This window comes from Primulina huaijiensis, unplaced genomic scaffold (assembly GCF_012295235.1).
Source record: "Primulina huaijiensis isolate GDHJ02 unplaced genomic scaffold, ASM1229523v2 scaffold42345, whole genome shotgun sequence".
Lineage (NCBI taxonomy): Eukaryota > Viridiplantae > Streptophyta > Magnoliopsida > Lamiales > Gesneriaceae > Primulina > Primulina huaijiensis.
In genome coordinates, this window is record NW_027360150.1 from 23,310 (window position 1) to 50,336 (window position 27,027).

Genomic DNA, 27,027 nt, shown 5'->3' on the forward strand with positions numbered 1-27,027 from the left:
TAACGAGCCGAGCTCGAGTTAGAGTCGTTAAACATGATAAACGAGATATTAACGAATCGAACTCGAGCTATTTGCGAACTTCATAATTTTAAAACAAACCGAGCTTGAATCTCATCATAAAAACTCGAATAGCTCGAGCCTATATATACATTACACGAGTCGACCTTGTGCCAGATATTATTCGACTCAACTCGTTTATATATCTAATTACACATTATTATTAATTAGTATAGGAGGTATGCATGTTATATATGCATAACAACACATCCGAGCTATAGTCTTTTGATTCGGGTGGAATGTTGAACGTGATATGGGGTGGTTTAATTGAAGCTGAAGAAGATGGGAATAATGAAAAATATATTTTGTCGATTATAAATAAAAATAAGAATAATAAGAATAAATGATCAACAAATTCCCAACAATATAATTTTATTTGTGTTCAGTACTTGTCAAATCAATTTTTTTTTTGCATCACATTGAAAATTTGATATTAATATATGATATTTGAGTACAAAATATTTAACATTAATATATGATTTTTGATCACTTAAACATGTATGACAAATTTTTGTATTAATGACGTGTCTTTTCTCGAATGAAAATCGACACAAAACTTTAAATATGATAATACTATATGATATTAGAGTACAAAATGTTTCAGACTTAGTACTGGTATATGATTTTTGAATACTCAAACATGTATAACAAGTATTTATATTAATGACTTGTGTCTTTTTTCAGATGAAAATAGATACAAAATATTTAAAATATAGTATTATTATATTGATATTTTTAGTATCAACTATTTCAAATTTGATATTAATATGCGATATTTGAGCACATAAACAAATGTATCAAATGTTGATATTAATATAGTTTTTCCATTTTTATATTCAAAATTTTATCTTTTGTACCGATCTAAAATAATTAGTACTCAAATATCATATATTATTTCCACATTTTAAATGTTTTATGCGGAATTTCTTCGAGAAACACATTTGAGCCCAGGGAGTCCAAAAATATATATTTTTGGTGAATCACAGACTGCATAATTTTTTTATTTGACAGGAAGTAAACACAAATACAATTATGCTGATGGAGATGTAAAAACAAAGTCTCCCTATAATTAATGGTATATTTGTAATTTAGATTTGTTTCAATTCCATAGTTAAAAAACTTCAAGGGGCAAAATGGTTTTTGCACAATTTAATAGTTAAAAATTAAAATTTGAAAAGTTCACATGCTAAAAAGTCAATTATTTAAAAAAGAGTTAACATAAATTCCTCAAAATTAAATTTGTTTATATAATATTATTTTTGAAATAAAATCATGTTACGAAGGGAAGCATATATTCTATGGCACATAAATAAATATAGTATGGAGGAATAGTGGAATACCAATGGCAATGGAGAGAGCAAGCTTGCCTTGGATACCAATATCAGGAATCTGAAATTTGCTTACGCCAGCCCAAATGGAATGGGTCCCCTCCAATGTCAAATGCCACGAAACTTAACTCCACAAATCAGAAAAGAAGAGACGAAGAAGAAGCCGAAAGGGCCCAACACCAGTGGCTAGTGCTACGGAATTCAAGTCACATTTCTTTTTGCTGCGAGGGTCGTTGAGCAAATAATTTGACAAACAAATCGCATAATGCAAATTATCTTGCAATCCACCTTCTTTTGAATAGTGAATTCGTAGAATTGGTGGACCCTGTCTCTGTTTGATATCCAAAAAAAATTACGTCTTTTTGGGGGTTTAGCTGTAAAATTGATCCATTTTTGCGGCAAGCGAGATGGGTTTGCTCACAAACAGAGTGGGAAGAAGCGAGATCAAACCAGGGGATCATATTTACACTTACAGAGCAGTGTTTGCGTATTCTCATCATGGTTGAGCCTTTTGTCTTTGTTTAACTTTTTATATTTGTTCTAGTAATTATTGTTGTGTACATCGAAGAAACCTACATTGTGGGTTTTATATATTAGATTTAGATCCAATTGGAATCTTTTTGGTTGTGCCTTACTTGTTTTGTCTATATTTCCATCTAATTGTTGTGTCTGCCTATCTTTCTTGTTTTGCATACCAAAATTTGACATCCTGTCTGCAAATTTTGATACAACGCATTTCGTCGCTAAGGGTTCATTTAGACCTTAAAATTTGGCAGCCTTGATTCAGAAATTCGTGAAATTTACAGAGGCAATAAGGAACTCAGAAATACATAGTTTCTACTGTCTGATATCTGCCGTTTGATATATATTTTCCAATGCTAATTTAATATAATAGTTCGTCTCAGAAAGTTTTTGCTTCTTGAACTCCTCTTTGTCTATCCTTTAAAGGAAGAAACTTAACTACCTATTTGTTAAGTGTTTCTCTGTGCTATGAACTTTCAATGTGCTGCTCACTGTTTGAATTCAGCTGCATCGAAGTAAAAGCTAAGATGTTGATCTTACAAATTGTTTATAGATTTTTCCAATATTGTGTAGGCTTGATGTAACTTTTCAAATAAAAATGGGTACTGCTATATTTAAAAGCTATATATTTTGTCGACGATCATGTAGATTAGTCTGTGTGAAAATCATCTGTCGAGTCTTACTACTTGAACTATTGGTTGGTCTGTGTAACGGGTGATTAGTACTTTCTTTTGACCCTTCTAATAACTGATTAAACAGGTATCTATGTCGGGGGTAGCAAAGTAGTTCATTTTACCCGTGTTGGACCCAGTGATGAACAATACAGCGACACTGCTGATTGTCCAACTCCTGACTGTGGGTTTAGGCAGCCAAATAGTGGAGTTGTCCTTTCTTGTCTTGATTGCTTCCTTCGAAGTGGTTCCCTTTACTGTTTCGAATATGGAGTGAGACCATCCTTTTTCATAGCTAAAGTACGTGGAGGCACTTGTACAACTGCAGCATCTGACCCAGTGGAAGCAGTCATTCATCGCGCGATGTATTTGCTTCAAAATGGATTTGGGAACTATGATGTGTTTCAAAATAACTGCGAGGATTTCACCTTGTACTGCAAAACAGGACTACTGACGGTCGATCATCTAGGGGTTGGAAGAAGTGGGCAAGCTTCTTCTGTCATTGGTGCACCATTGGCAGCTTTTCTTTCTTCTCCCCTAAAGCTTCTATTGCCTAGTCCAGTTGGTGTGGCGACTGTTACCGCGGGAATGTACTGCATGAGCAGGTATGCTACTGATATTGGTGTGCGGACTGATGTTGTTAAGGTACCCGTGGAAGATCTGGCAGTGAATCTTGGTTGGGCAAATAGTGAAGGAGGTACAACAACGTGACTGCTACCATTCCACTTATTAGATGACACCAATTTCATTGGTTAGTGCTGGATATATTTCTTTTCACCCTTAAAAAAGTCGAGGACATAATGCATAGCATGTGTGGTCTGTGCTATTGGTAATAGAAACTGCTATTTGTGCCGTGAATTGTTGTTCTTTGGACTTTTAGTCATATTCTGGTTATTTACACTGTTGTGAACTTGTTGAAAACTATTTGGGTTGGACAGAAACCAAACACACGCACGCGCAAAGTGACACACCTAGTAAATGCTTCGACTTTTGGCATTTCTTTTCTTTTTTTTTTCCGTTCATGGTTATTTTCCTAGCTAATTTCCCCTTTCGGCTAAGATTTGATTCAGTTCAAGTGTTGTGGCACATGAAAAGACACGCATAACAGTTTTGAGCAAATTTAATTAGCTTATTGGAACAATTATCAAAATGCAAAGCATTGGACTTTTTTTTAAGCAGACCAATGACATGGGCTAGAGATTGATTCCATATGTCGTGGCTTCACGAATCCACATCTCTGGATTTAATAACAAGAGGTAGTACTCTGTATACTCGCTGCCCTTTTTCCGAGTATATTTAGCCATGGTTTTTCTGTTTCATGCATAGGAGGAATCCATTTTGCTCAAACTGTAGTTTCTCGCTCTAGTTTATTCTGGATATTATTTTTTCTGAAACAAATATGTATATTCTATCTTCTATCAATTTGATTGCAAGTGAAAAAGCTTTGAGGTGTAGAGCAAGTACGTCAACGTTAATCTCAAACAAACTAGGTGGTGCAAAGTGGACATCAGAAGAAGGCTAGTCGCTTTTTCATGCAGCTATGTTGTTGCTTGTTTCTCATCTATACACGACTGGATCTGTATTACTTCAAAAACTTGAGTAACATAGATATCTGAGTATATTTGTTGTATATCTAGTTAAGAAACAGCATCCAAAAACGCTAAAGTTTCAGTTCATCGTCACATCTCCATCATCTGCCAAAAATAATTTGATATTTCAAGCTTTTTTTTGGGTTTCCCTGTCTCACCATCTAAGGAATCAGCAAGCTTTTCATGTTATATTTGATAACGTTGTGAAGCAAACGGGGTCGAAGAACGTCGTGGTTGTGAGGATGAATGGGAGATATNTTTCCTCCTACTCTCCCATAAGGTTGAATAGAAACTTGTTAATGTGATGGCCACGTGATCATCAAGAAATCTGATATTTGGAAGAAAAAAAAATCGTGATCACTGATTGTGGAATGCATTTGAATATAACAGGAATTCAAATTCATCATGACATAAATCAAATTCATAGATTTGAAATGCATTCAATTTTTTTTAGAGAAGTTTTAAATCCACCCATACAAGTTTATATATATAGTATTTCATGGTAATAATGATGAATTTCAAATTTACTCAATAACGATAGTCATTTGAAATTCAATCTAATTTATATTAATAATATGTAAATTAGTAAGTTGGTGATTTAAGTTTTAATCTATTATTTTATTGTAAACAATAAAATTAATCGAAATTCATGAATTTTAAATTCATCTCTCTAAGTACACCACACCCAGAATTCTTTACTTAAATGAAGTGCTTTTCTTGGCCGGAAGAATCGCATTCGATCACCTTCAAACTTGGCAGTCCCTTCAAACAAATCTCTTTTAAGCTTTATTTTGTTTAGAAGGAGGGTTTGAAATTTAAACTAAATTATCTATGCCTCTGTGTGTCTCAACTTTATGACTGATTGGGCCTTAATTTATAAATGGGATGCATTAATCCCATTAATAATAAGGGAACACATGATATATATTCATCATGTTATAATTTTGTTAACATATTCAAAAGGGTATATTTACCCTAGCGCGCGGTAGAGTCGGTACATTTTCTACAGAGAGACCGAAACTGATACTAGATAAAATAGATGGATGCCAAATTTTATATAAAATTATGTATTAATCTACAAGAAAATTTCAAACTGATAGATGGTAGATTCTCCCGACGTCATTCGTTTCGACTTTCCTTTGTTTATCAGCCATGGAATGAACTAAAGACATATAAAAGGCAAGTAAAAGATGAAAATTATTTATTTGGCATTATAAACAAAGCTAGAATTATATCTAAACGTGATAACTTTCGGGATAATGCATGACAAATATCAGCAGCTCACTTTTTGCAAGCTATGTATAGCTCCAATTAGTAATAAATCACAACGTAACACTCGAAGAACTAATTAAAAGACAAACTAGAAACACAACAATCACATGTAGTATATATGTTTGTTAGTCCCAAATAACACCAAACACAGTCGACCATTTGCATGAAACCAGAAAAATTAAAGATATATATATAGGAACATAAAAATTAAAGAAGAAAAATATCAGAAAAGAAATACTGCATGGAGCCTAATACTTGTAATTGTCCTTACTTCAAGATATTTATAATATACGTCTCAGCTTAAAATTCCGTTCCAGTATCCATTTGAATTCTCTTGTTCCTTTCTTGGATTCGTTTCAGTGCTTGTGCTCGAATGTTGTTTCATGGCTCCAAAAGGGAACAGTAGGCTTTCATTAATATTATTTTCTTGGGACAATCTACCAGAATTCCCATGAAATCTATCAAAGGAGAAAGGATGGGATGGTTTGATTTCTTGAAATTGGAATCCAGAAGCAAAAGGAGTGGCGTTATCATCTGCGTCGTTAGCCATAGGGATAGAGGGATTCAACCCCCTTATTGCAATGCCATTCCTTGAAAAATTTAGAGCTGAAAGTTGAGTAGCATTGAAGGATGGTGAAGAAGAAATAGAGTTGATGAAATTTTGGTTTTCAACCTTGTGAAACTCTAGAAACTGAGGGATCACATGATAGTAATCTTGTGAAGCTGGGAAACCAAGATTAAGATCCTGCCCCTGATCATGGCTTGTTGGGTTCTGAGATGCAAAGCTCGGAGGGTTCATATCAGGAAGCTGCTTTTGGGATGAAACTAATGGTGCAGTTGCCATTGATAATGAAGGTGAACTAATAAAAGAGTTGGATTTCTTGTTCTTTCTCGAACCACCTCCAACCGGAACATTTCTTAGGGTTCCGCCTTCTGTCCAATACCTTCTACAACTCTTGCAGAAGTATCTTGGTTGAGTGAGGCTATAATTGTTGTAATAACAAAACTTTGTGTTGGTTGAATGGCACCTTGGACAATTTATGGCTTGGTCTTTCTGAGGCCTCACCTTTCTCTCCATTACCGCCCTTGTGCATTCATTTGGAGGAGCTGTTGCCATAGATTTTGTCCCACCAATCTCCTGAAATTAATAATAGAAAATATATCATATATAAGTAATTTAGGCCAGGGCTTATAATAAGGAAATGCTATACGTACTTTCATGTTTGGGATTGATGAAACTAATAAAATTAGAAAGAGATAAGCAAATTACTAGCTAAATAGACGAAACTAGCTAGCTATCTCGGAAACTTTTAAAAAAAAGGAAAACGAACATTAATATCAACAACGAATTAAGAATATAATAGTACTTTTTTCATCCTAACCAGTCTTCATCAATGCACAACACATGCAAATTAAAGAAAGGTGCGGAGCAAAGAAACGTGTAATATATGGTGTCATGTCTCTCTCTCAGATACATTTTCTGTATTTAAGAAATGTCTCGAACCAAAGGTTAAGAGAAGACATAAAGAGGATGTAAAAAAGAAAAGGTATTTCACAAGATGAAAGAAGTAATATCGATAAAGGTATTATTGTGATTTAGTCTATTACACAAGTCAAAGACATATTCCATCCATAAAGACAACAAAATCAGGTATATCTTCTCCAACCACATAAATAATAAGTTCAAATTCTTCAAGGAAAACTCGGAGCACCCCGAAAAGAAAATAATTGTGATGAACAAGAAAAAACCCTTCTCACCTGAGTCCATTGAGCACCATCCATGAATCGAAACGAACGAAAAAAGGGCTAACAAAAAGGAAAAACGATGGAGAAACTTCTCCTTTTTTAATTGTCTGCAGCTGTAAGTCTTCAATTCAAGAAAGTGGATGTTATTTGAGTTGATATAGGGTGGGTTTTTGGAGTTGGCTCTACGTTTATGGGTGATGGAAGGAAGAAGGAAAGGGATTGTTTGTTTTGACTGCACTTATTACCCTACATTTAATATATTGCTGAGCTTTAACCTATGGTATGAACTTTTGTCTGCTTTTGTTCACCATCATCCATCTTTTTCACTATTTAATTATCCCGCAAGTGCATATGTGAATGTACATTCTTTGGTGGATTTCTCTTTTTTGACTCCGGAATGAAGGAATCCTTCAATCATGACGTCTCCATGCCATTCCCACCAATATCCCACTATATATATATATATATATATAGCTCAATATTCTTCGTAATAAACAATTATAGATCAATATATATATGCCAAGTAACATGGTAGACTCATCAGGTAGTCACTCTTCAAATTCAAAAAAAAAAAAAAATTTGTGTTTTTTGTGCAATCTTTTTAAAGAAAATTGTAAACTTTGATTTACACATCCTATCTACGCGTTCTTAAAAACGTACGCCATCAAATCAAATGAAAGCAAATTTCGGGATCTCTCTCTCTAGTTATATGACACAATTAATCCAAAGGTTTAAATTTTTTAAATGAAGGAACAATTATATTTTGTTGCATGTTGTGAAGACATGTAAAGAAAAAGACTACAATCCCTTTACGCTTTACCCATGTGTTTTCCTTTATTAATCGAAAAGGCCAATGTGTTTGCATGTTCAAAACCATCATCATGAAAGAAGAAGGAAGAAAAATCTTTTTGAAAATGCCTTGCAGTTTTGTGAAAATAAATTTCAAAAGAATTAGTATATATGAACATTAATCTTTAATTTATCAAATGCATTTTTTGTCCCTTATAATTTTCCTAACTGAAACATTATTCAACTACTTTCAAGATCAGTCCATAGAATTTAAGATCCTCTGGATGATCTAGCTTACCAACCGGCAGAATTTCAATATTTCCCATTGCCTTTTGTTTATGATTTCGTTTTTGATCCATGCATTATTTCTTGCTGCTTAATTTCAGAACCACTTGATCTTATGCATTACAAATTTATACTCCGTTAAATATGCTTTATTTCATGCTTTTATAAAGGATTTTTTTCTAGGTATATATCAATTATTTGAAAATTTGATCGCGGTTAAATTTTAGTCTTACTTTTATATCTTTCAATTATATTTGGGGTAATTTTGATATTTTTTATCAGAAATGTTGATATGACACTGCATATATTATTATCATGTAGGTGTCACTTCACAAAAAGTACTGAAATTGCAATGGAAAAAATAAGGAGACTAAGACTGAAATTCGATAACATACCGAACCAAAATAACAAGAAAATGAATATACGAACTAAAAATATAAATTTTCTCCCTTTAAAATTCAGACTATGTTTTGGAACCACATTTGAATGCAAGTGCCAAGTGTTATCCAACCAATGAATCAGAAATAAAGTGACCAAAATGCTTCGAATTGAAGTCATAGATGTAAAATTGACAAAATGGAAATAGTGGGGTTTGTTAACGATTTGAAAAACAGGCCGACAAAACAAGCTTTGGTGGGCTCCAATTAGTGCGCATTAGACTGGGCAAATGGGAACGCATTTTTCCCAGCCAGCCCCAAATAAAATTTTTAAATTTATTTAAATATTTCATGCAATATTGCTTTAATAATGAATTGATGTTGGTAAGGATGTGATTAAGTTTGTAGATCAATTTTATAATTATGTTCAATTCAAAAAATAATGTGATCTGGAAAAAAAAAAGCTACAGTTTCATGGTTTACTACATGCGTAATTAATATTTTATATTCTATGTTTTCGATTGAAATATTGTATATTATTGTATACAATATCTATGATAAATATATATATCATGACACATGAAGTATATATATAAGAACGCAATACTAGATTTTTGGATGTAATGAGAATGAAATAAAAAAAATCCAACTAGATTTACATTTGAAGGGGAAAAAAATATATTATAACCATATTTTATTAAATTGTCTTAAACATATTTATAATTTTAGAAAATTATTTATGATATTGAGGGAGCTATAGATTTACATAAATATATTACGAAAAATATTATGTTCATTTATCGAAATTATTATTTTAGCAGGCTACACATAAAATTAATGGAAAATTGCATTTATGTATCCACTACAAAAAAAACGGGGGTAGCGACGGCTTAAACCGTCGCTAAAAGGGTTAGGCGACGGTTGTAGTGACGGTTTGGAAGTCCGTAACAGGAAGTCGCGTCGCTATCTATTAGCGACGGTTTCTCAAAAACCGTCGCCATTAGCGACGGTGTGTTTGTAAACCGTCGCTAAATTAGCGACGGTCTTGTTCAATAAAAAAAACCGTCGCTATAGTAAGCGACGTTTTTAAAAAAACCGTAGCTTAATAATGAAGAGACGATTTTCTGTAAAGAAAAAATTAAAATTAATCAACATTCTAAGCAAAATTTCATAAATACAATACACCGGAAAAATTAAAATTAAATTTTCTGTAAAAAAAACGTTTTAAAAACCTGATTTGCGCGATATTAATGGAAAATTGTGTTTGTGTATATTAATGGAAAATTGTGTTTATGTATATTAGTCGTTTTTAATGTCATGTCAGTACTCTCGATAAAAAATGATTAAAATTGACAAAAATTGAAATATATAAAACTAAGATTAAAATTTAATAATACAGAAAACTTTCATTCCAAAAACGCAAACATACAACATCAAAATTATAATTTTCCCTAAATGAAGACTAAAATTAAATGTCATACCCGTTATCGAGTAACCAAATAACATATTGCATATAAAAATTTTGCCGCATGACCGCTAGCTTAGTCAAATATTACCTTCCCATTTAAAAATGAAAAAATTATACTGGGAGGCATTTCATGACTTAGGCTACATATTTTTCTCTCTATTGTAACACGTTACACAAATATGGTAATATATATGTAGAGTCGTCAAATTGGATTGATGTGTTGGGTAGGCCCGTCTCGACACAAAATTTAAGCAGGTTGTGTTGAAATTTTTTCAAGCCTTTTAAAGCCGGCTTAGATGGGCCAACCTGCGTGGGTCACGAGCCTAAACAAGCTCGCATGAAGCGGGCTTGGGTTGGCTCATGTGCTTGGAAGAGAAATTTAAAAAAATTACATTATAAATTTATTGTGTTATATGTATTTTTTAATGAAATTGTTAATTTTTTATATTAATTACTTTGTATAAAATGTACACGTGAGAAATCAATTATTGCAAATTTTATTGATATTTTTTTATAAATATTTATTTATAAAATGAAATGAAAGTTTTAATTAATTAAAATAATTATTTATTTATTTTTATTTTTATTTTTGTTGGCCGGTCCACCTTACTCGCAACCCACTTTGGGTTGGGTTGGAGATTTCAAGCCCCGAGTGGCCGTCAGATCCGTCCTGCCATGGATCGATATGTTTGACAGCTGTATATATATTTGGCAAACCAAACAATAGTAATAGTGCTAAGAATTAGATATGTCAAACGGACCGGCACACCCCACCACAAAATGGCGGCGGGGTGGCCCGTCAATCAGGCTGGTTGGAAAAACCTCAACCAACTTGGCCCAGCCCCGGATCTCGGGTTAAGCGGTTCAACCCATTATTTTTTATTTGAAAAAAGCATTAAAAATATGAAAACAATATTTTAAAACATATATTTCATTTTATTATTTTTAAATATTTTTAAAAGATATTATATTTAAGGATATAATTTTTCGATTAATAAATATTTGTATTAATTAATAATTCTACCATTTTTATGCAAGTAATATGATACTTATTTATTATAATATAATGTCAGTACTTGATATTTCAAACAAAAATATTAGCAGTGTTACACAATAACAAATAATCTATGTCACAATCAAACAAATCATATAAGATTTTAATGCAATCGATTATTTTTTAATAAAAGCCATTTACCCAAGTAATATTAAGGAAAATTTATTTTTTGTCCTTTATATTTGCTTCTTTGATATTTAGGTCCTTTATATTATCAAACTTCAGCTTAAGCTATTCATATTTTGATTTTTGTTTATTTTAGTCTTTTTCATCTGGAGTGTATATGTGAGACTACTCATGTCAGCGTCACATTGGAAAAAGACTAAATTTTCGGAAAAAAAAACAAAGATAACATACTAAAATTGAAATTTGATAACATAGATTACTCAAATCGTAAAGAAACAAACATAAATAACAAAAAAAAGTAATTTTTCCTAGTATTAATAACATAATAAAAACTTAATTATAAAAAAAATAAATAGAAATGTAAGACATTAAAAGCACATCAAATTTTAGTTTTAAATTTCCAAAATGCATTCTAAAAGTAAGTTACTTGATGCAACAATTCACAAAAAAAATAATAAAAATTTAAAATATAATTTTTAAAAATAATTGGTGGGCTCAGCCACCACACCTCAACCAACAACCCAAACAAGCTGGTCCATTTCGCCCGCCTCCAAACAAGCAACTAAAAGCTTAACCTAACACGCCTATTTTTCATAGCGGGAAGGGTCTGATCGATCCATTTTAAAGACTACTTATAAGCATATGATCATAGTGGTACAAGATACGACGATGGAGTTCGGTAAATATTTATTTCACGAATCCATATTTGGAAAATGTATAGCTTTCAATAAGCCATCATACTAAATAGTGTACCAATGCATGCAGCTCACTTGGGGATGTTTATTTTTGGATATGTGTGAGTGTGTTCTTTATGAGGACTTCATCGATCACCTGCATAGTTTCCTAGCATATAAAATTTATTTATTTATATTATATTGATCATTCCCTTCCAGATACGTACTGGTTTATAGAGAAAAAAATCACAAGTTAAAAGAAAATAGAAGTAAATATTATGATCAGAGGTTGCTGTTCTGAGATGGTGCTACAGAAAAAAGGTCCATGGACTGTTGAAGAAGATGAATTGCTAATGAATTATATTCGCGGTCATGGGGAAGGGCCCTGGAAGTCCTTGCCCCATAGAGCTGGTACGTACTAATTTACATATATTCATCCTTCTATTTTTACTCATGTTGCATCGCAATATATGTGATACATGTCTGGATTATGGTATTTACGTGCCTCATGCATACACAAGTACTGAATCACTCATATATACGTATTGATTATGATCAAGGGCTGCATAGATGTGGAAAGAGCTGCAGGATTAGATGGATGAACTATTTGAGACCCAATATCAGGAGAGGCAACATCACTCCGGATGAAGATGACATTATCATTAGAATGCACATGCTCCTTGGAAACCGGTGGTCCCTCATTGCTGGTCGTCTTCCAGGTCGAACTGATAATGAGATCAAGAATTACTGGAACACCCGTCTTAGTAAAAAAAAAAGAAGTTCCAAGGCAATCTCCCTTCTCGGCATTCCCCGGTTACCCTTCAGGCACGGTAAAAATAACCTTGATCTCAATGCTAGTAACTACAAAGGCAATATCAACAATAAAAACGTTGTGGGTGCAGATCATGTTTATGATAATGAGCCCAAATACAAGAAATATGAAAATGTGGAAAATACCGAAAGGGTTAAATTTTTTACTCCTAAACCAATTAATGGAATCAATACTACTTCTAGTTCAAGAGTCGAAGTTTTGGCCCCAAAGCCGATTAGGGTTACAGCTTCTTATTCATCGAAGGCAGATACACATGCTAGCAATATTACTTCTGCTTTGGGTAATGCCAACAATAATTCTTGTAATGGGCGTGGTGAAAACTGCAAACTAATTGAGGAAGTTCATAATTTTTTTGATAATGAGGATATTGAAGATAAAAATCACGTCTATGAGATTTGTACCGATTGTTTGGGGATTTATGATGGATGGTTGAAAGTTCCACATCAAGGGAATACAGAAAATTTAGTCGATAATGAGCACAGGACTCTAGAGATGGTTTATGAAGAGTATTTCTAGTTACTCCACAGTTGAGATTGATTTGGTTGATATTCCTTCATATAATTTAGATCCTTATCTTGAATCATGTTTGATAAAGCAGATACTGTGCAATAACGTTCTGAGTTTAATTATATGTTATCATCGAGAAATAACGAGGTTGAGTTCTTGCCCCCTAGTGAAATCTCGAAATAGCCGATAACTTTCTCTGAAAAATAAATAGGTGTTTAACCACCGATGTGTTTTAGAAGGGAATTGAATAACGTCAACTTTCTAGCTCTATATGTGAGCAATTTTAATATTTCTTACAATGTGTAATCACATCTTATGTGTTTGAATGTATGACAACATACCACAAATGTTTTTACGGTTAAAATGTAATAATTTTTGCAACACAACACTATAAAATGATTTTTTTTTAAAAAAAATAATAATAACCCAAAATACTACAACCTAGCTTACTAAAAATATTTTAAAAATGTGATTTTTATATTATTATATTTTGAATTGTTTGCAGAAAATATGATGAAATTTTATTTTGAATAAAACAAAATGGGTTATAATCATATTAATATTTTATAGGGATTTAAGAGCATTTTTAAAAAAACATAGGAAGCTAAAAGCTTATTTATTTTTCAGAGAAGATTATTATTTAGTTCTTTTGAGATTTCTTAGCCATATGGAATTCTCTGTCATTAACAATAACGAAAAATAGATTTATTACCCCAATTTGCTCGCTTAAATGACAGCATCTAGGTATAAAACGAACCAAACCACTTACGAATTTTTTGGAGTTCGGTTCGATAAAAATCTATTTTGAGATTATTCGTTAATCTTATCAAGTCGAGCTTAAGGTCGACAATTTTATCGAACCGAACTTGAGCTTAAGGATATTTACCTCATGAGCTCGCGAACATGCTCGTTTATAGACTCGCGAGCATGTGTGAGCTCGAGCTCGACTTATTTTGTGGCTCTTGAGTTCGGCTCGTTTAATTGTTTGTGAACATGTTCATTTACATGGCTTGTTCAAGTTTTGTTTAGTTGTTAGGTTTGTGATCTTTTTGGTTACTTATGGATGGATTTACACTATTTGTCTTAGTTTAACATTTGTTTGTAGAAATACAGTTTATTGTATGATCAATTTCGATCCTATTTTTAACAAGCTCAATTGTATGCTTAACGAGCTTGAAAACAATGTTGCTTAATGAGTCGAGCTTGTTCAATATGATAAACGAGCTATTAATTAATCGAACTCAACCTATTCGCAAACTTATGAATTTCAAAACGAGTCCAGCTCGAATATCGTGATAAAGACTCGAATCGAGCTCGATCTTTAAATTTTAAGCAAGTCGAGCTCAAACCTCATAGTGTTCTACTCGATTTTGTTGGTTTACATCCCTAATAACATCCTTCTTCGATAACCGAAGAGGATATGCATGACTGTAATACCCTCTTTTCTCTCTCTTTTAATGATGATATTATTCAGCAGGTTAATGGCGAATTATGATTAATTAAGTTTGCATTATTTTCATCTTCATACGAGAAACACTTCCCCTTCCTCTACCATACCAGATCTTCTATTTTATACTTCTGACATGAGTATCACACTTCTGATCTTCCATAATATGATCATGTATTTATAATTTCTCATTCCAGACAAAGGACTTCTTTACACGTAAATAAGATCTTCTCGTTCATGTAGAGCGTATTTAAAGATATGTTACGCATGACACTGATATTTTTTCTTCGAAATTGAGGAATAAATATAGCAATCTAGCTCGAACTTGAAGAAATGGACATGCTACACTTGCCTTCAACAGGATGTGAAAAGCAAATCTTAGGACAAAGGCGGTGAATTTCTTCAGAGTGCGTCGAAAATAGGATAGCTTTATTCTAGCTAGTTGACGAGGCACAAGACAGAACAGAGGTAACAATAGAAGAACTGCAGTGAAAATTACAGAAGTCGGTGGTATCAGCAAGGGGGACATGGGAAAAGAAGGCTTGGATGAATTAATGTTCCCAACAACACGTCCGAGTTGGTAAAATAGATAAACATTTGATCTTGATTCTTTATAACATCTTTTCGAGCCACCTTATCACACAATGTTCACTCAGTGGTCTATTAAAATTGTGTGGTTTGTTGGGTATCATGTTAGCTCGCTTTTGATAAAGAAGTTTTGCTTCACAGAAAAATAAATACCAGATGAATGGAGGCCTGCAACATAATTGCAGAAGCTAAATCCCAAAACCTTCACAAATTAACAGATGTTCCACCTCCAGTATGTAATCGTACACCAAATACAGAAAACAACCGGAAAAGTAAATGCATAGGCACAAGTACAACATTTGGGCAACGTTTACCATACGTTGATACCTCACACAAATTATCCACGCGGTCACAGAGGAGTACGCGTGGTTGTGGTAGGGAGTTTATCGGTGGTGGAGCGGTACGAATCGGCAGCGAAAGAAGGTTGCTTGGTGAGCATAAGGGGGCGGTCCTTCGACTCGTCGTCGGTGGAGAGGTTGATGCAGGAGCAACGCTCCAACGAAGCGAAGAACGCGGTAGCAACACCCGCCCCCACCCAGCAGGCCGCCCGGTCCAGCTTCTCGCACTTCTTGAGTCCGCATCTGCTCTCCGCGACTTCGTTATGGGACATCTTTTTCTCCTCCTTTTCGCCCTAAATAAATTAATCCGGACACAAAATAGACAGTGAATTGCCGAAGCGGAATATATATAACCAAAATTGAATATGTAATTGGTGATGCGTACAAGGAGAAGAAGTTAAAAATGGTGATGTCTTTTTGCTGCTGCTCTGTGAATATCATAATTTATTTATGCACTAAATAACATTCCGCAAACCATGAGCGCATCTAGTGTAGTGGTATCATAGTACCCTCCCACGGTACTGACCGGGGTTCGATTCCCCGGATGCGCAGATCGACCATTTAGCTATATTTCCTTTTGGGCCAAATATATTGAATTATTGATAGCCCATTTTTGATTAATTGCTTTGCTTCTTTTGGGCCAAAAATGATTGACAGACCATATTTCTCGTGTAAGCTCGTCAAGTAAAGAGTAGGACCTGAGACGGTCTCACGAATATTTATCTGTAAGATGGGTCAATCATACCGATATTCAAAATAAAAAATAATAATCTTAGCATAAAAAGTAATATTTTTTCACGAATGACCTAAATAAGAGATATTTCTCACAAAATACGATCCGTGAGACCGTCTTACACAAGTTTTTGCCCCGAGTAAATCATATGATTGAGGTGCGTGAGTCTAGAAGAAGATGAGAAGTTCAGTATCCGAAAGCATCACTAACTTACACTCTGATCGAGTGCCTGTTGAAGAATGAGCCGGTGACTCATGGGCAGTGACTTGGTTAAAGGAACCCACCGGAGCCGTAGCGAGTCTTCATAGGGCAATTGTCACTGCTTATGGACTGGATGATCTATCCATGACCAGAATGAAGCTTGGGTGAAACTAAGTGAAGGTCAGAACCGATTGATGTTGAAGAATCAGTGGGTGAGTTGTGGTTGAGGTTAAATATCACTAGAACCGCGCAAAGTATAGTTTGGCTTAATCTCCAAGTTGGACACCTTGTTCGGTCAACTCTATTCTATGTAGCGGATATACTATGAACATATAAAATAATAAATATTGCTAGTTCGACTTTGGCTTTTTAGACCTTATTATCTTTTGTGGATATCCCACATGAAATTCGCGATAACGGCTCCAAACCTCCTCTATCCCACGTTGAGATTTTATGAAAAGGTGGGCTTGCTTGCCCGGTTGTCTCATACAAACCAACCCTTCCGAGACAGCAGCTCTAATCTAACTAAGGTCCACCCATATTTCATCTAAACTCCGTGCACATGAGCAAAATGCATTATCCTTCGAAAAAGTCTTGGACAGACACGATCGCTTTTCCTTTGAAAGGGTAGACATGAAAATTAAATCAAATTTTGTTCCACTTATTTGAAAAACACAGTAGAAATAATACTTTTTTAGTCTCCAATTGGTCAAGTTTACTAAATTAATAAAATAATAATTTTTAAAAGACATTTGTATAAATACGTGGTGGTCCTCTCAATATCATAAATTAATAATTTTCTAAAATTATGAACATAACTAGAACAGTTTAGTAAAATATAATTATAATATTATCTGTTTAAATTTAGTTGGATCACTTGGATTAATGTCTAACCTTTTCTCGTTACATCCAAATGTTCTGGTATATCTTTCTCGAATTGTAATAAAATATGTGGAAAAAATATTTTTGATATATGTGTTTTCCTTTCGCTTAATTGATTTTAGATATTTATATTCTACTAGTGGTTGTATCAATTTCAATATAAAAAAAATAAAATCAATTACATATAACAGAAGGATCGCTAAGATGGGATTAAAATTGGTGACTTCACTGCCGTGCTAATTCACGAGTAAGTTTCTTGTGAGACGGTTTCACAAATCTTTATCTGTGAGACGGATCAACCCTACCGATATTCACAATAAAAGTAATACTCTTAGCTTAAAAAGTAATACTTCTTCATGGATGACCCAAATAAGAGATCCGTCTCACAAAATACGATCCGTGAGACCGTCTCACACAAATTTTTGCCTAACTCAATAGTCACACTGGACAAATCACTTGAAAAAACTATAAAATTTTAAAAATTTATCGGCACCCACCCGAGACGTTAAAAATCATTGAAAATTATTGGGTAATTTGAGAGAAATCTTGGCTTGGAAATATAGTGAGCAGAACAATGAAGGTCCACTGGACACATGTCCAAAGTTTGCCGAATCAGCCATCAGTTTTCCACCTTGGAGTTAATTCACGCACGTCATTCTTAAAACTAAGTGCTTATCTTGATCGCTGGAAAAAAGTATTTCTTCTTTTTACAAAATATGTTCAGTATAGGTATATATGGGCGTCGAGTCATTTACAATAACGCGTATATGAAAATTTTCAAATCCATTGGTTTGATTTTACGTCAAATACATTTGAAATCTATTGATTCATGTTTTTGTTTCATGGTACTCGCAAAAATATATTGTTGTCTGATATAAAATCGATCATTCTTCTGTTCATGTGGATAGAGTCAAACCTCCCATCGTCGGAAAAAATTCTCATTTTTTGTCTACTTAACTTGGAAATTTTCGGGAAACGCGGATTGAATTTGGTGACATATTTCATTCCCTCAAGTAAAATTAATTGATTGGTTTTAATATAATAATCTTGAGTAGATAGATTCATGCAACTTTGACGATTATGTAGATACTACCAATTCGTTAGTGATAGGTCATTTTCATTGTACAAACCATGCCAAAATAAATATCAACAGTTGGCAATAAAGATAATATTATTAATAATATTAGCAACAAAAAAATAAAAAAGTGGTCCAAAAAACTTTTATCTCACTCAATTGTTTTTGTTAAAAAACTATGACTACCTAAGGCTCACGAAATAACCATGATACTCTGTCTCAAATTTTCTATTTTTTTTATTGTTCTACATATATAGTTTCTAAAATTTAAATAAGATTGGCAATTATTATTAAAATTTGAATCTTATTATTTTATTAAGTAAGAGATCAGGTACAAAGTAATTATAATTTAGCTATTCATTAGTTATTACAAAAATATTAAATGTTAAACTTGTAATTATCAAAATTAATTCTCTCGGAAAATAATAATAATAATAATAAAGATAAATAAAATTTATCTGCGTAAAAAGCAATAATTAATTAATAGCCCGACATCTCATCCGGAGACAAGCTCTTCACGCGACAACGTTGCACGTGAAAGAGAGCAGTTAGCAAACCTCCACTGTCCTGATAATTGATCATGGGATGAGGCGAAGAAATAGAAATAAGCAAAATCCAATTTCTGTAGAACATAGGTAGAACTCATCTATCGGATCCAGATTACTTTGCCTTGTTCTTTCACTGTTTCATCCAGTTTGCTTTGATTTTTGTTTGCAGGTTTCTCTCTGCCCTCATACACACACATATTTTTTTGTGTGTGTGTGTGGTGTTTGTTTTTAATGGCTGATTTTTTTTTTGGTAATTCTGCCATTTAAGATCTGGGTTTGCTGATTTATGTGGCCTGTTAGTTCTTTTAATGTTTGCTAAGAGTTTTTAGTGGATACCTTAAATTTGCATATGGGTTTGGTGATGATGAGTAGTTAGTTACATGCATGGTTTTTGTTTGTTTTTAGAGCGATTGTACGTAACTTTGAGCCTCGGGATTTCGATCATTACCTTTTTTTAATCTCTGAGTTTAATGCTGTGGAATTGCTGATAATTTCTGGTTTGTGTTAATTGTGAAGCATTTGCCTTTTGAATTCTTCTTTAAGGAGAAACATGTGATTTTGCTTGAATCGATGACAATTTGCAGAAAGTTTGGGTCTTCTTTAAGTCTATTAGTGGTCGACCTAGCAATACAATTAGCATTCTAGTCTCCTAGAATTTTGGTGGATTATTCTTACCCAATTGAAAAGAGGGATTTTGAATAATTTGTTGATGTGGCAAAGTCTCAACTTGAACGCCTAGAGGTTGGAATTTGTGTAGTGTTTCAAACTATGTTCGTATCAGCTTATGTTGGAATGTATTAATTTATTTCTTGTGAAGTCTTATCTTGAAGATGAGACCGATCCACTTTGCATTCATTTGTTCATTTATTTTCAAGTCAAACTGCCGATACAAATTTACATAAGATTTTCTTTTGCATTTTTTTAGCATGAGCTTATAATGGCCTTAGCTGAAGTAAGAGCTGCTTGGCAGAGAACTGCCAATCGATGCTTTGTTCAAGAAGACGCAAAAAGAGCACCAAAATTGGCTTGCTGCTCGTCCGCACCTCCATCTGTCAAACAGACTGAAACAGAGCTTCCGAGTGCTGGTGGTGGTCAAGAGATCCCCACCACATGCTCTGTACCTTTTAATCCCAATCCTTCATATTCTAACTTATCCCCCAGTTCAAGATGGTGGCTTCAGATGCAGCCAAATTATGGGTATCAGAAGGGACTGGTGGCTGACAATCTTACTTCCCTCGAACCTGGTAAGGAAACAACCAGTCAAATGCGTGATAGCTCAGATATCCTTCCGAAGGGAGAAGATTATTTTGGTACCATTGATCAGAGTGAGCACACCAAAGATTCAATTGATAATCAATGTAGAGTTTTTGCCACTTATGTAAAGAAAGATCTTATAGTTGAGGATGAAGAGTTAAAACCTCTGCGTAATAAGGATTGTCATGAGCATTATTTGAGTTCCGGATTTCATTGGATGGGAACAGAGAAAAATATTCCATGGTGGCGAACAACAGATACAGAAGAATTGGCTTTGTTAGTTTCACAAAGGTCGCATGACCTGGTACAAAATTGTGACCTTCCTGCGCCACAGAACACTTGTGTCAAGAAGGATACGGGTGTTTATATATATGGCTTCAGTAATGACGGAATTTCGACCTCATCACCAGCTTGTAAGTCGTTGAATGCTGGGGGTCACCACCATTTAACTTCTCATAAATATTCGTCAAGCAGCCCAACTGCCGGAGGTGTCCACAAAAAGCTTAGGATGTCTGCTGAAGTTAAGACAATAAGGTTCTATTTGCTTTTGTTTTAACTTAGTATATAGCGTTCCTTTTTAACACCACTCTTTTAGAATATCCTTTGAAAGTTTATGTAGTCTGAATAGGTAGATTCTTGGAAGTTCTTGCGCATCAGGTTTCTTTTGTGTTAATATACATAGTCGTTATGTCAAGCATCGACTTTTGTGACCTTAAATCAGGGATAGCCCAATGCAAGAAAGAATGTCGAAGATGCATACATTTGAGGATGGCGTAAAAAACGCTCCACTTTTAGAAGCACTGCGTCATTCTCAGACGCGAGCCAGAGAAGCCGAGAAAGCAGCCAAACAAGCGACTGCGGAGAAACAAGACGTTCTCAAGCTTGTTCTTAGGCAGGCATCCCAGTTGTTTATGTATAGACAATGGCTCCAACTTCTTCAACTCGAGAACGTGTACTTTCAATACAAGAACAACCACGCAGGTTCCACTGTTTTCCCAATAACATTACCTTGGATTCCTCGAAGAACTGGGATAATGACGAAAAGCGAGCAAAAATATGCCAGTAGAAAACCGAACAAACGATCACGTCTCCATCCATTTGATGTTAACAAATATGCAGTCGTTTTCGCATTAGGAATGGGCTTAGTTGGTGCTGGATTTATGCTTGGATGGACCATTGGGTGGCTTTTACCGGCTTGGTGAATTAATCTGGATGCTAGCATCCTTCAGGATTTTGAGGATTTTGGATTGCACAGCCTTTCAAAGATGTATTTCCCCCAATTCCATGTACATGCACGTGTTTATGTTTTCTTGCCTCTCAATCCTCTTTCATGTGTAGTATTCGTTCTTTACTGCGTAATGGTTGCTCCATGTTTGTGTACATTTTCAGTTATCATACATACATAAAAGACAGTAATTGACTACGGATTGATGTGGAGCATCACACTTTAATCATCAAAATTCGTAATAAAATTTTCTAAGATAGAGAGAATTAGTGGAAGTAAAGTTATTGGAGATTATGGAAAAATAAAATAAAATTAGTGGAGGTTAATAAATGATATATTAGATTATATGACAAGTTTCATTTAAATTAGAATTAGAATTTGTTTTATGACTATAGAACACGTTGTTGTTATCATTGGTATTGACTAGGTAAATCTTGGGTTAAAGTAACATTCTGCAAACTATATTGATCACGTAAACCATATTGGACAAATTCTATACCAAAGTTTCGTTAAAAAAAAGTGTTGGTGTATGAAATCAAAATTTTGATCATTAATCAAGTGTTCATCAACTCTACAAATTCGAATTCTCTTTCGAAAATTTAAAAAACGAAAAATCTCTTATATAAAATCAATTGTATTTAAAACCTTATGTTTTAAAAGTTAGATATAAAACCTTTGTAAATGCGATACATATGTTTGAATTTAAAAAACACATGGGGTAAATATGCATGATTTTTTTTTCCACCAAAAAAAAAGATGTGAAAGCTCATAAAAGGGTGTTAAGATTCCTGTATACTGCTATCCAGTAGCTAGCACCCGTTTTCAAGTGTTTTCAAGTCAATATATCGAAAACGTGTTCTCTTTTACCCGATCCGAAAATAAAACCCGGATTTATTTGGGTGAATATCTGAAGCCTGCAATTGAAAAGTGAGGTCCGAACAGCGGGGAAGAACCACAAAGCCAGGAAAAAAAACAAGGCGTATAAAATCGATCAAAAAATGCCGGTGATGGAAAAGCTCAGAATTTTCGTGGCCCAAGAGCCTGTTGTTGCCGCTTCATGCCTCATCGCCGGCGTTGGTGAGTACTTCAACTGTTTTTTTGTATAAATTTACGTATAGCTACTTGTAGATTCATCTACATGTACGTATTTTTTCAATTTGATTTGCTGTCTTGCAAGGCCATGTTTATTTTAATACTCTTTCTTGTTGCTTCATTTTGTTGCACTTATCAGTGTTTTTCGAATCAGATTTACGGATAATTTGAGTTGGGATTAAAAATTGGGATTTTCTGGGAAAAATCATTTTTATTATGATGAAATTACTTCGTTTGCTTTCCTTTTTCCGTTGCAATTTCTGTTTTCTGTGAATTTGCTGAAGGGGGGGAAGATTGGAATAATTTTTTAGGAGCTACCCTAATAGCTTGACGGGAAATTGGATCAAATTTCCATTTTTGCAGACTGACAAGTGACAACTAGATGGAGTATGCTTTTAGTTATTGATGACGATACAGCCGAGAATGGATTCATTGTGTTTTTCATGTACTAAAATTTCGGACAATCTGTGTCGTGTGCTACTCTACAAATCTGTGTGACGACGAGCGAAAAAAATATTGTTCTCCTTCTCTGTTTATATGAGATGTGGCAATGTTACGATATACATCGAGTGTATGTATTGTTAGTGTTGATGTATTCTTAGTATTTACAGCCTTTCAATGGAAGCTATAAGTGATAGGGATTTATCACTCTTGAGATTTAAACCACAGTGGATTGAAGCATTCTGCTGATCCTGTGTTTGGTTCAAGCCATTGATATACTTTTACTCTGTGAAGATCTATGATTAATCATCTTAGTACTCTAATTTGGATGGCTGCAGGACTCTTCCTTCCGGCTGTAGTAAGGCCGATCTTGGATTCTCTGGAAACATCAAAGCAAGTACCTCAACCTGCTTTAAGTGATGTAAGTGAATTGCTTCTCGCTTGTTACGGATGTTCTCACTTGCATAGCCTTTCTGATTATCTTGCTAGATGTAGACCCTCTTCTACTCTGATTTTCTTGTATAGCAGAGTCTGTTTTTAGGATGATCACATTCACCAGTGATGTTCCTAAAATATAGGTTATAATATTTTACTCCTTTCAGTCTTCAATGTGCCTTCTAAATGTTTCCATCTTGGAAGGAGAAGGATGTCATAACCTCCTCTGATGAAATGAAATTTCATTACATTTTCATGAAATATTTTTTCCTGCACTTTGCAATTTAGTCACCACATATATGTTCTGGTTGGTGGTGCTAGCATGATTTTCTCGCATCTCCTGAATTATGTTATTTGGCAATCACAATTAACATATTCAACCATGGTTGACCTTATAGTTACTGTAACACCCGCCCCCAATCACAATTTTGTTTCCTTATTTTTGTGAAATCTTCTTGTTTTCCTATCAACTGCCGCACGATGCATGCTGTTGCAGACACATCGATACTTGTCATTTATGATAATGCTACCATTTTTTACCATATTGAATTCTTCCTTCATAGATGTTTGCCCGAAAAAATTTAGGAATATGCAAAATCCACCTGTAGTATGATCTATCTTTATATGGGTATTCTTGGCTCCTTGCCACTAACCTCTCGAGCATTCACTCGGAATATGTGTCACTTCTTACCGAATTATCATGAATTCTCCAATTAATTATGAATTAGATCAGAAATTTTGAATTTTCTGAGTTGGCTGATGGTGTTTAATGACACATAATGAAGTAAAACTAATTCAGGACATTCTATATCCAATTTTGATGTCATTTTCTATTGTTGTATTGGGAATGAGCTTGTGATGGTATGCCATATTGAGTCTGAATTAGAACCTTGAAGATGTATGATCTATTCCTGAAATGTGGGAAATGGATATGGAGTGGTGGTGGGCATCGAGGTCTTGCTGTTAATTGTAGGGAGAGCTACCTGACTGGTATAAAGAGGGGAGGTATAGTCAGATGTCACGGTGTATTCCTGTTTTATTATCAGAGGCATCCTCAATCATATTCAATTATTTATGGCATATCATTCAAGACTTAAATATGCATGGTAAGCCTATGCTGGAAAACGAAATTAACTGTTGACGTTAATTGATGGCGTGAAATATGGAGTGTAAGTTCACATGCATTAGAGTGCTGGGCCAAAATAATTTGTTGATGCATGTGGACATGTTTCATCATGATAATTTGACATTTTTTGTCTGGTTCTGCTTCATTAATTTCGCGTAATTTTTGGGAGTGATTTGCAGCACTAAAGAGTTTTCTTCATCTTTTTATCACCGAATCGAATTTGTTCTCTCTTTTTCGCAGGTAGTTGCCAGTATGACCGGCAAGAAACAGGGTTGAGAATTTGAGAGCAGATAAGGTCATAGTCCGCTATGCGGCTGTTTTTTTTTCTCTTTCCATTTTGATCGGAGAGCAGAATAAATATTTGGACATGTATTTCAAAATGAGTGTGTAAAAGCATCATATGGTTGATTTGCTATTCCTAGCATTTATGTTAATCTACACTCGTTACTCCTTTGTGCTTTTGCGTAGTGTTTGACTATCAGCGGCTGCCTTTATTTCCCATTTCTTTTTCCAAATTCCAATCATCTCACAGCCCCCCCCGCCAAATCTGAGGTAATTTTTTCCTCGAGGTATATCTGTTGATGTTATTCTTTTGCAGTGTCTCAAAGACTTTTTTAGAACGAAATAAGCTAGAGGGTACATTCTTACAAAGTGCGGAGATAAGATGCTAATTGTAGAGCTTCACATTGTAGGCAACAGATGAGATGTTCAAATACTATAGCAATACTAGTATACTACTTCAGACTGGACATTACTTCTGCGATTTCTTGGCACTCTTCCATGGTATAACTTGCTTTATACCTTCATATATAGCAGCCTGAAATTAAGACCAAAATGTAATACAAATTTTAAAAAAATCCAGCTTTAGATACTATATAATATTTGTGGAGTGTAATCATGAAAAGGGAAAACGATAATTTTTATTTTGCCACCGAATTAATTCCTTATATTTGAGAATTGTCACTTGTCACGCGGGCCACGAAAGCAGAGACCTATCCCCATTCCTCCTCAACATTTATTTTCTTGCACATTGACCCCCCAAATCAATTTTTTACCTACTGTGTTGCAATAATTGATTGCTAAATTTTCTTGGAGAGGGTTTTAAGTTTATGGTTTACCGATTGATCAGGGCCGCCTAATCGCCGCCACAATGTAATTTTCCGACTTGCTTTTGTCATGTCGAATAGTTTCTTTAACTTTATCTCAGTGCTACAACATACTCCACTCCAAGATTTTACTTTTAGAATACAACTATGCTAGTAAAAAATCTAAGGTGTGAAAGAAAGAGTGAAAAATTTACCCAGAGGTAATTGTGAGCGGTTGGCCTAGCATCAGAGACCCTGGAGATGCTCCCAGTTCTTCTCAGCTTTCCCTCCATCTTCACTTTCTTGCCGCTCTCGGTATCACTACCACAGCCAGCAATGGAGGACGGAGAGAACCCTACAACGTCCCCACCAAATTCCTTTTTACCACCCCTCCATTTCAAAGTTGTCCTGCCCAAAAACCCTGACGATGTTCGCCTCCCGCTGCTCTTCTTGCCAATCCATATATCGTCCAGCGCACTGTCAGGGCTGGCGCTGCTGTAACTGTCGAAGGAATCGTGGTTATCCCTAAAGAATCTGAACGAAGAGAACTTGGGGCGAGCGAGATTGTAAGGGCCGTCGAGAACTGTAGTCGGGGAGGGCGTCTTGGTAATTTTGTCGGTGGACTCCATTATCAATGGCATTCGGCAGGGTGGAAGCTCCAAGAATTTGACCTCGGGCTCGGGTAGAGCGATGAGAGCTGTGCAGAGTCGGGGCTTTCCAGGCTCCTCCTCCCATTTGAACGGCACCGACACCAACATCTGCAGCGGCGGAGTCGCCGTACCTGAAGCATGGAATATCATTTAGAAGCAGAAATTCGCTGTTAGATTAGTCTTAAAGAGATTATACTAGACTAGTTTCATCTTGTTTACCTGATCGGTGAGGTGAGTGTGGGAGCTTAGGTGTGACCAATAAACTGGAATAGACCCCAACCCCCTGGGTTTCCATGGCTGTGTGGATTTCTTTGGTTGAGGTGTTTTAACAAGAGACAGGACCAGTTTTGTGGGGTTTCACGCTAGGGGTGCATATCGGTTCTAGGTTCCGGACCGGTTTCGGATCGGGTGATGCCAGAACCGGTTTGGATCTTGGAATGGTTCGATGACTTTTGGACCGGTTCCGAGTTCCTTGTCCGAATATTATTATTTTTAATATATAATTACTTTTATGAATGAATATTTTTTTATTTAATATTTTGAGTTAAAACAATATTGAATAATCATAAAAATAAAATAATTGAAAGATTGATTTTACAATTGAAAATCT

The 27,027-nt window shown here is 34.7% G+C and overlaps 6 protein-coding genes and 1 non-coding gene across 17 annotated transcripts; 5 read left to right on the forward strand and 2 right to left on the reverse strand.

The window, feature by feature from the left end:
• The first annotated feature begins 1,385 nt into the window (after positions 1-1,385).
• On the forward strand, positions 1,386-3,677 carry LOC140969559 (protein LEAD-SENSITIVE 1-like). 6 transcript variants are annotated; one of them, XR_012173957.1, is made up of 4 exons: positions 1,386-1,886; positions 2,667-3,329; positions 3,517-3,552; positions 3,638-3,677. XR_012173957.1 is itself a non-coding variant. In XM_073430943.1 (3 exons), the coding sequence occupies exons 1-2, from the start codon at positions 1,793-1,795 to the stop codon at positions 3,287-3,289; spliced, it is 717 nt and encodes a 238-aa protein (XP_073287044.1). In that variant the 5' UTR covers positions 1,386-1,792; the 3' UTR covers positions 3,290-3,329; positions 3,517-3,677. The 6 variants fall into 6 exon arrangements, 2 of the variants coding, with proteins under 2 accessions (XP_073287044.1, XP_073287043.1); XR_012173958.1 differs by having other exon boundaries at positions 3,649-3,677; XM_073430943.1 differs by having other exon boundaries at positions 3,517-3,677.
• A 1,848-nt stretch (positions 3,678-5,525) lies between these two features.
• Positions 5,526-7,456, reverse strand: LOC140969563 (dof zinc finger protein DOF3.7-like). 3 transcript variants are annotated; one of them, XM_073430946.1, is made up of 2 exons: positions 7,198-7,456; positions 5,526-6,577 (listed from the first exon to the last, which is right to left on the reverse strand). In XM_073430946.1, exons 1-2 carry the CDS (start codon positions 7,219-7,221, stop codon positions 5,735-5,737), a joined length of 867 nt encoding a protein of 288 aa, XP_073287047.1. In that variant the 5' UTR covers positions 7,222-7,456; the 3' UTR covers positions 5,526-5,734. The 3 variants fall into 3 exon arrangements, with proteins under 3 accessions (XP_073287047.1, XP_073287048.1, XP_073287049.1); XM_073430947.1 differs by lacking the exon at positions 7,198-7,456 and adding an exon at positions 6,807-7,185; XM_073430948.1 differs by lacking the exon at positions 7,198-7,456 and adding an exon at positions 6,655-6,755.
• A 4,746-nt stretch (positions 7,457-12,202) lies between these two features.
• Positions 12,203-13,421, forward strand: LOC140969562 (uncharacterized). Its single transcript, XM_073430945.1, has 2 exons — positions 12,203-12,369; positions 12,519-13,421. Exons 1-2 carry the CDS (start codon positions 12,237-12,239, stop codon positions 13,304-13,306), a joined length of 921 nt encoding a protein of 306 aa, XP_073287046.1. The 5' UTR covers positions 12,203-12,236; the 3' UTR covers positions 13,307-13,421.
• A 2,729-nt stretch (positions 13,422-16,150) lies between these two features.
• On the forward strand, positions 16,151-16,221 carry TRNAG-CCC (transfer RNA glycine (anticodon CCC)). The gene has a single exon. It is a non-coding gene; the product is annotated as a tRNA-Gly (tRNA).
• Positions 16,222-19,047: 2,826 nt separating this feature from the next.
• Positions 19,048-21,684, forward strand: LOC140969572 (uncharacterized). Of its 4 annotated transcripts, none has more exons than XM_073430961.1 (3): positions 19,048-19,278; positions 19,694-20,897; positions 21,085-21,684. In XM_073430961.1, the coding sequence occupies exons 2-3, from the start codon at positions 20,047-20,049 to the stop codon at positions 21,563-21,565; spliced, it is 1,332 nt and encodes a 443-aa protein (XP_073287062.1). In that variant the 5' UTR covers positions 19,048-19,278; positions 19,694-20,046; the 3' UTR covers positions 21,566-21,684. The 4 variants fall into 4 exon arrangements, with proteins under 4 accessions (XP_073287062.1, XP_073287063.1, XP_073287064.1 ...); XM_073430962.1 differs by having other exon boundaries at positions 19,985-20,897; XM_073430963.1 differs by having other exon boundaries at positions 19,048-19,196; positions 20,035-20,897.
• Positions 21,685-22,425: 741 nt separating this feature from the next.
• Positions 22,426-25,135, forward strand: LOC140969567 (uncharacterized). The gene is made up of 3 exons (XM_073430953.1): positions 22,426-22,665; positions 23,460-23,542; positions 24,923-25,135. Exons 1-3 carry the CDS (start codon positions 22,587-22,589, stop codon positions 24,956-24,958), a joined length of 198 nt encoding a protein of 65 aa, XP_073287054.1. The 5' UTR covers positions 22,426-22,586; the 3' UTR covers positions 24,959-25,135.
• Positions 24,923-26,841, reverse strand: LOC140969566 (uncharacterized protein At4g00950-like). Its single transcript, XM_073430952.1, has 3 exons — positions 26,637-26,841; positions 25,983-26,548; positions 24,923-25,499 (listed from the first exon to the last, which is right to left on the reverse strand). The coding sequence occupies exons 1-3, from the start codon at positions 26,710-26,712 to the stop codon at positions 25,434-25,436; spliced, it is 708 nt and encodes a 235-aa protein (XP_073287053.1). The 5' UTR covers positions 26,713-26,841; the 3' UTR covers positions 24,923-25,433.
• Positions 26,842-27,027: the final 186 nt, after the last annotated feature.

Bases quoted from the DNA above. Each gene is read 5' to 3' on its own strand.
- LOC140969572 (XM_073430961.1), top strand. From the start codon at position 20,047: ATGGCCTTAGCTGAAGTAAGAGCTGCTTGGCAGAGAACTGCCAATCGA. The intron at 20,898-21,084 runs GTTCTATTTGCT...ACCTTAAATCAG, and splicing joins GCTGAAGTTAAGACAATAAG to GGATAGCCCAATGCAAGAAA.
- LOC140969566 (XM_073430952.1), bottom strand. From the start codon at position 26,712: ATGGAAACCCAGGGGGTTGGGGTCTATTCCAGTTTATTGGTCACACCT. The intron at 26,549-26,636 runs GTAAACAAGATG...TCCATGCTTCAG, and splicing joins ACACTCACCTCACCGATCAG to GTACGGCGACTCCGCCGCTG. The intron at 25,500-25,982 runs GTAAATTTTTCA...TCTTAATTTCAG, and splicing joins CCGCTCACAATTACCTCTGG to GCTGCTATATATGAAGGTAT.
- LOC140969563 (XM_073430946.1), bottom strand. From the start codon at position 7,221: ATGGATGGTGCTCAATGGACTCAG. The intron at 6,578-7,197 runs GTGAGAAGGGTT...TATTAATTTCAG, and splicing joins ATGGTGCTCAATGGACTCAG to GAGATTGGTGGGACAAAATC.
- LOC140969562 (XM_073430945.1), top strand. From the start codon at position 12,237: ATGATCAGAGGTTGCTGTTCTGAGATGGTGCTACAGAAAAAAGGTCCA. The intron at 12,370-12,518 runs GTACGTACTAAT...ATTATGATCAAG, and splicing joins GTCCTTGCCCCATAGAGCTG to GGCTGCATAGATGTGGAAAG.
- LOC140969567 (XM_073430953.1), top strand. From the start codon at position 22,587: ATGCCGGTGATGGAAAAGCTCAGAATTTTCGTGGCCCAAGAGCCTGTT. The intron at 22,666-23,459 runs GTGAGTACTTCA...GGATGGCTGCAG, and splicing joins ATGCCTCATCGCCGGCGTTG to GACTCTTCCTTCCGGCTGTA. The intron at 23,543-24,922 runs GTAAGTGAATTG...TCTTTTTCGCAG, and splicing joins CTCAACCTGCTTTAAGTGAT to GTAGTTGCCAGTATGACCGG.
- LOC140969559 (XM_073430943.1), top strand. From the start codon at position 1,793: ATGGGTTTGCTCACAAACAGAGTGGGAAGAAGCGAGATCAAACCAGGG. The intron at 1,887-2,666 runs GTTGAGCCTTTT...CTGATTAAACAG, and splicing joins GTTTGCGTATTCTCATCATG to GTATCTATGTCGGGGGTAGC.